The sequence below is a fragment of the Myotis nattereri genome, assembly GCF_964212035.1.
Source record: "Myotis nattereri genome assembly, chromosome: 16".
NCBI classification, from domain to species: Eukaryota; Metazoa; Chordata; class Mammalia; order Chiroptera; family Vespertilionidae; genus Myotis; species Myotis nattereri.
In genome coordinates this window covers 49,310,929-49,317,628 of record NC_138091.1, presented here as the reverse complement: position 1 = coordinate 49,317,628, position 6,700 = coordinate 49,310,929, and the positions used below count along the sequence as shown (strand labels likewise).

The following is a 6,700-nucleotide window of genomic DNA, read 5'->3' as shown; positions in this document are numbered from 1 at the left end:
GAGGGGGACTCTGAGCGAGTGATCCCTGGGGGAGGAAGGGAGCAGCATACACTCTCCCAGGGACCTAATTCCTGGGGTGATCTGATGAAGGAGGGTCAGAGTGTGCTCTGGAAAGGGGTGTCTAAGCATGTGGCGATGGGGGTGCAGATGGGAACAAGCGGGCGCCAGAGGGAGAGCCTGGTCTGGGGGCCCAGTGGGCTGGGCGGGGCGGCTCCCTCAGGGCTGGAGCCTCCGGCCCCTGGGAGGAGAGAGAGTTGGAGGCAGAGCCGCCAGGAGCTGGCCAATGGGGAGAGTGCCCATGTGTGCACTCAGCAGCCAGCAAATTCCTCGGCCTCAGATATCCCGCCCGGTCCCCACCCCCCTCCCCTCGAGCATAAAAAGCTCCAGGTGAGAGCCTGGTCACTCCTCCCTCCGACCACAGCTCCTCCGACCAGGGTCGCCGCCAGTCCTCTCTCGCTATGGCTTCCTACAGCTATCGCCAGTCCTCGGCCGCCTCTTCCTTCGGGGGCCCGGGCGGCGGCCTGATGCGCTTCGGGGTGGGGGGCGCCTACCGCGCGCCCAGCATCCACGGCGGCTCGGGCGGCCGCGGCGTGTCGGTGTCCTCCGCCCGCTTCGTGTCCGCGTCCTCCGCTGGGGGCTACGGCGGCGGCTACCTGGGCGCCGGGGCCGGCTCCGACGGGCTCCTGATGGGCAACGAGAAGGTGACCATGCAGAACCTCAACGACCGCCTGGCCTCCTACCTGGACAAGGTGCGCGCCCTGGAGGCGGCCAACGGCGACCTGGAGGTGAAGATCCGGGACTGGTACCTGAAGCAGGGGCCCGGGCCGGCGCGGGACTACAGCCACCACTTCAAGGCCATCGAGGAGCTGCGGGACAAGGTGGGCGCGCCGGGCGCTGGGGGTGCACCTGCCTGCGCGCCTCCAGCCCTGCGGGCGGGGCGGGGAGAGAGGCGGTGGCTGGGGCGGCGGGGCGGCGGGGCCACTTCTGGGCGGGGCGGGGCGGGAATGAGCCCGTTAGGACGTGGGAGGGCCGCAGGGTGGGCAGGAGAGAAGGGGGCAGGTGAGGGGGCTGGGGGAGACAATGGAGCAGGAAGTGGAGGCCAGATAGAGGGACCAGGGTGTGGAACTGGGCGGGGGGGGGGGTGTAAGTGGGTGGGGCATGTTGCAGGAGAGGCGGGTGGGGTGGGGAGGCCAGAGAAAAGGGGTCTGGAGGAATGGGGGGACATAGGACACCGCTGTGGGCAGCCCTGAGGTCCAGACCTGGAGCCCCCTTCGCCCTTGCAGCAGAAAAATGGAGTTTGGCCTGGGAGGGATCTGGTCCATCCCGGGCCAGCCCTGCCTGGAGCTGCTCCCTGTCCCCCGCCCCCCTACCCCCTCCCTGCGGTGGGGCCTCTGGTTTCCATTACGCTCAGGCCCCTCCCTCCAGGCCTGGGGAACCAACCTGGGACTTGAGAGGAGATCTGGGAGAAATGGGAGAGGCCGGCGGTGGCCCCTGCACAGGGTGAAGGAGGGGCAGATGCAGAGGCCTTGGGGTTCTTTGCTGTGGAGACCGCTGTCCAGGACCCGGTGGGCAGCAGTTCTCTGTCCGGGCTCTTACAAGGGCCCTGGGAGCCTGCAGGGTGGGGCTTGGGCTCCGCCCACAGGGAAGAGCTTGGAGCTCTGTCCTGAACACATGTAGGAGAAGCCAGTGAGGGGGCCCCCATTCTGGTCTCCCCACAGCACTGCCCAGTGTCCACCATGGGCATGGCTCTGGGTGCTGGGACATAGATCAGGCCACAGACACGGAGGGAGGGCTAGAGGTACACAGTGCACTTTTTAAGTTGTGACCTATGATAGGAAATACATTTTTGTTGTTTGTTCATTTTTACCGGAGGATATTTTTCTATTTATTTTTTTCTATTGATTTTTTTTTTTGAGAGAGTGGAAGGGAGGGAGATAGACACAGAGAGAGAAAAACGTTGATGTGAGAGAGACACATTGATTGGTGATCAAGCCTGCAGCCCAGGTACATGCCCTTGACTGGAATCAAACCCCGGACCTGAATCGAACCTGGGCCCAATGCTCTATCCACTGAGCCAAACCAGCTAGGGCTAGGAAATACGTTTTAAGATGAGTCCTCACGTTCTCTCATACACATGCACAGTGGAGAGAAGTTTCTGGAAGCCATCCTTACCCTACTGTGAGCAATCACTTCTGTTCACCCTGTTCTGTTCCATTTAAAAACGATGCAAATCACCGCACAGCACAATGACTAACGCGTCCTGACCTGGATGCACGCAGCTTAATGGTGTGACCATGCCCCTCAGGTCACGGGACCTGAGATTGGGGGTGACAAGGACTCCTGAACTTCACTTCCCACCCCCATGAAATAGGTACCCACTGACCTGACATGAAAGAGGTGTCAGGTGCCCGGCTCCTAATAGATGCTCAACAGACTTCCCTTCCTTGGGACAGAATGCCATGAGTGGGGGATACAGACAGGGGTAACCCCCCTACCCCCCCCCCCCCCACACACACACTTCCCTGCATCTGGTTTGCATATCATAGAGGCTGTCTTCCTTGACACCATGTGGAGTTTCCCTGGGCACAGGTCTCAGAGACACTCTCCCCAGGCTCTCCTGCCTGCCCTCCCCTGCTCATCACCACCCCCGCCCCCCGCCCCCTGGCTCTGCCTCCTGGGCAGGACTGATGCCAAGGCCCCCCAGAGAGCAGGCCCATGGGCAGATGAGGGGCTTGTCTCCAGGCGGCAGGGGCACACTCATTTGTTCCCCTTTCTCTGAAAAGAAAGTGGTGGACAGTGCCAGTGTGCTAAACTGCCAACCTTCTGCCTTCCAGATTCTTGGTGCCACCATAGAGAACTCCAAGGTTGTCCTGCAGATTGACAATGCCCGTCTGGCTGCGGATGACTTCCGAACCAAGTGAGCATCTCTGCCCTGCTGGGCTGCAGAAGCCGGGGTGGGGGGGTGGGTAAGAGGTTGGGGGTGGGGGTGGGGTAGGCAATCCCAGGCCCTTTTGGGGCTTAGTGTAGTGGGGGCACCTCTCATGGACCCCGGACCTTAAGAAGGTGAGGAAGTGAGTCTTCAGAGGCACAGAGGAAAGGCTGGTCTGACTGCAAGTACTTCCTCTGAAAGGTACGAGTCGGAGCTGAACCTGCGCATGAGCGTGGAGGCAGACATCAACGGCCTGCGCCGGGTGCTGGACGAGCTGACCTTGGCCAGAGCCGACCTGGAGATGCAGATCGAAGGCCTGAAGGAGGAGCTGGCCTACCTGAAGAAGAACCACGAGGAGGTGGGTTCCCAGTGGGGCCACCCCGGCTTCCCGGGGCTCCTCAGGACACCTGTTTCCTGTATGTTCTGACCACGGCCACACTGGCCGCACTCTCAGCATGGCCCTGGGTGTGGAGCATGGCTTCCAGGGTGCCAGCAGGGGATGGTGGCAACCCGCTCTCTCCCCCAAGGCCAGCTCCTAGGTCTGCACCCGAAAACCAGCCCCCTTCGGCCTGCGGGGTTGGGGAATGACCTGGCCCAGGCCCAGCAGGCTCTGGGCCCTGACATGCCCACCTCTGCTCTGTCTTCCCAGGAGATCAGTGCTCTGAGGGGCCAGGTGGGTGGCCAGGTCAGCGTGGAGGTGGATTCCGCTCCTGGCATTGACCTAGCCAAGATCCTGACTGACATGAGAAGCCAATATGAAGTCATGGCAGAGAAGAACCGGAAGGATGCTGAAGCCTGGTTCACCAGCAAGGTATGAAGGGGGAAGCAGATGCCCTTGGTGGGAGGGTAGGGGTAGGGGGTGGCAAGGAGAGAGGGCTTGATGCTCCGAGGTGAAGGTCTGCCTCCGGGCTGATTCCCTTCGCCACCTCTCTGATTGCAGACTGAGGAGCTGAACCGGGAGGTCGCTGGCCACACGGAGCAGCTGCAGGTTAGCAAGACGGAGGTCACTGACCTGCGCCGGACCCTCCAGGGGCTGGAGATCGAGCTGCAATCTCAGCTCAGCATGGTAGGTGCCCTCTTCTCTGTGGGATGCACACTCGTGCCCTTGCGGGCTTGGGCAGCCTGGACAGGGGTGCAGGCTCCACTGAGTCACCTTGTCTCTCCCTGCCCTCAGAAAGCCGCCCTGGAAGGCACACTGGCAGAAACAGAGGCGCGCTACGGGGCCCAGCTGGCACAGATCCAGGGGCTGATCAGCAGTATCGAAGCCCAGCTGAGTGACGTGCGCGCTGACACCGAGCGGCAGAACCTGGAGTACAGGCAGCTCATGGACCTCAAGACGCGGCTGGAGCAGGAGATCGCCACCTACCGCAGCCTGCTCGAGGGCCAGGATGCCTACTACAACAACCTGCTCACCACCAAGACTGCCTGAGCCCAGCAGCCTCCGGGGCTTCCTGCTTCCAGCTGAGGGATGGATGCGCTGGGTGGGGGGAGGGGAGGGGAGGGGAGGGACCCTTACCCCCTGGTTCTTCCTTTGACTTATCAATAAAATGTTATGGCTCAAGGGAGGAAGGGCATCGGGTTTGTTTCTTCAGCCCATGGAAATGGGCCAGGCCTGGGGCCTTGTTAGGTTTTATTTGGACCAGAGTCCACCCTGTCCCAGGAAAGGGAAGGGAGGGTGCTCACAAACTTTGACTGTTCGGGTCATTCTTGTTGGCAGAAGCCTTCATTAACCTGTTTCTTAAAACAAGCTTATGAAATAAGCATTTCTCCCATTTCACAGAAGGGTGAGCTAAGGCTCAGAGAGGTGAGATGGTTTGTCGTATATGTAACTGCTCCAACACATGGCAGAAGAGGGATTTTTTTTGCTTCCAGGTTAGTTTGCCTTCAGCTGTATTCCTCCAAGGGTTGGTGTTTGTGTGTATGAAATGAATGGTTACTGAACACCTCCTATGGGCCATTTAATCAAAACAACCCTAAAAGGTAGTAAGTATGAGTTGCATCTACAGAGCAGGAAACAGGCTCAGAGGTTAAGTACCTTGTCCAAGGCCGCACAGCAATTTTACGGGGCGGAGTCAAGACTAGAATCTTGGTGGCCTGATTCTCAACTCGGTGCTCAGCCGGCACCAGGTCTCCTAGGATCCACACCACTTGTGCCAGGTCTGCAGGACATTTCGGTCTGGCTCCTGGTGAAGCCTGGGACAGGGATCCCCTGGGGCAGTTCCTGCTGACACACTTTTCCACCTGACAGAGGAGACACTGGGGCTTTGGGGTGAGAGCCCGAGTAATGGGGGCAGGCATCCACTCAGCAAGGCTGGGGAGAGCCTGCTGGCGTGCGTCTGTGTGCAGGCGCTAACGCATTCAGCCGCTCCTGGGCAGCCCCACATAAGCCCCTTTCGCCCACCAGCCCATACCTGGGCCCAGAGCCTGGAATGGGACCCACATGTGACCCAGGCCTCCTACACAGACCCCCCAACCGGGCTGGCCTGGAGCCGGGCCAGCCGGAATGCAAGTCCCAACTTCCTGGTACAACTCTGCCCTTGGGTGGGTATGGTCCTGCCCCTGCGGTTTATAGCTTGGTTGCCAAGAACGGAGGCCAATTAAAGGTAAATAAGTCCCACTTGGCCTTGGTCGAGAGGTTCAGGCTGAGGGGATCTGTTCAGGTCCCATGGCTCTGACAGCTGGCTACCCTGTGAGGGAGCGGGGTGAGCGGGAACACTCTCCTCCATATCACTTCCCCTCCTTCCCCCAAAGTCTGTAGGGAAATGGAATGCTTGTTGCTGGGAGCCCAGCACTGTGCTAGGGAGGCCCGTGACCCTGTCATTCCCATGCCAATCCTGAAGGGGGCGCTCTTCCTGCCATTGTCCTGTGGGCCTTGGAGGTTTATTAGTTTGCTGCAAACCACATGGCTGACTCCGGAGCCCATCTCTTCCCTGCTGAGCCCTGGGCCAGGAGCCCTTTCTGCAGCTTCCCTAGCTGTGCTGCTCTGGCTTGCAGCACCCACAGCCCCCCTCTCCCACTTCACCTCTCAGGAGGCTTTGTAACTACAGCCCTGAGACCTGGCTGCACCCTCAGGCTGGGACTTCCCAGAGATACTTGTCCCCAGTTCATGAAAGCCTCTGTTGTCACAGCTGAAACCCTCCCCCATGCCCCAGAGGCCCCTGGAATGTGGCTGGGGGCGGGGTCTGGGTCCACACAGGTGGGGTAGGTGACTGGGTCACAGGTCTGGGTGCTGGGAATGAAGCAGTCCTTTGTGCATGTGAGTGGTGGAGAGAGGGCAAGGGCGGGGACACTTAGGCCTCGGTCTGAGAGCTGAACCTAGGGGCTGACATAAGTGGCTGCCAATGGGAAATGGGAGAGAGGGAGAGAGAGAAAGGGGGAGGGGATTTGGGGGGCACAGTCTTTCCTTCCCTGCCGGTCACCTGGCAACTGCAGTTTGCAAAGCACTTCCTGTCAAGCATATCGCTTCATCCCTGTGAGTCAGACTGGGCAGGAGTTCTTTCTACTTTCCAGATTGGTAGACTGAGGCTCAGAGAGGGGAGGCGGGACTCCCCAAAGCCACACGCCTAATAAATGAGAAAGGAAGAATTTCAAGGGGGTCCCTAGGCCCCAGGTCATGTGCTGTGTCCCTAGCATCTCCCGTTGGGGGGGTGGGGGGGAGCAGGCACCAAATGCTGACTGTGCCCTGTAGCTGGTGTCCGTGCCAAGGCCTAGCTTTTTTTTTTTTTTTTTTATTGTGATAAAATAAGGAACACACATCTTACCATCTTAACC

At 59.9% G+C, this 6,700-nt stretch overlaps 1 protein-coding gene across 1 annotated transcript; it reads left to right on the top strand.

Annotated features, from left to right (window-relative positions):
• Positions 1 to 282: 282 nt before the first annotated feature.
• On the top strand, positions 283 to 4,493 carry LOC308532398 (keratin, type I cytoskeletal 19). The gene is made up of 6 exons (XM_081109845.1): positions 283 to 878; positions 2,835 to 2,917; positions 3,131 to 3,287; positions 3,579 to 3,740; positions 3,870 to 3,995; positions 4,104 to 4,493. The coding sequence occupies exons 1-6, from the start codon at positions 459 to 461 to the stop codon at positions 4,356 to 4,358; spliced, it is 1,203 nt and encodes a 400-aa protein (XP_080965971.1). The 5' UTR covers positions 283 to 458; the 3' UTR covers positions 4,359 to 4,493.
• The last annotated feature ends 2,207 nt before the right edge of the window (positions 4,494 to 6,700 follow it).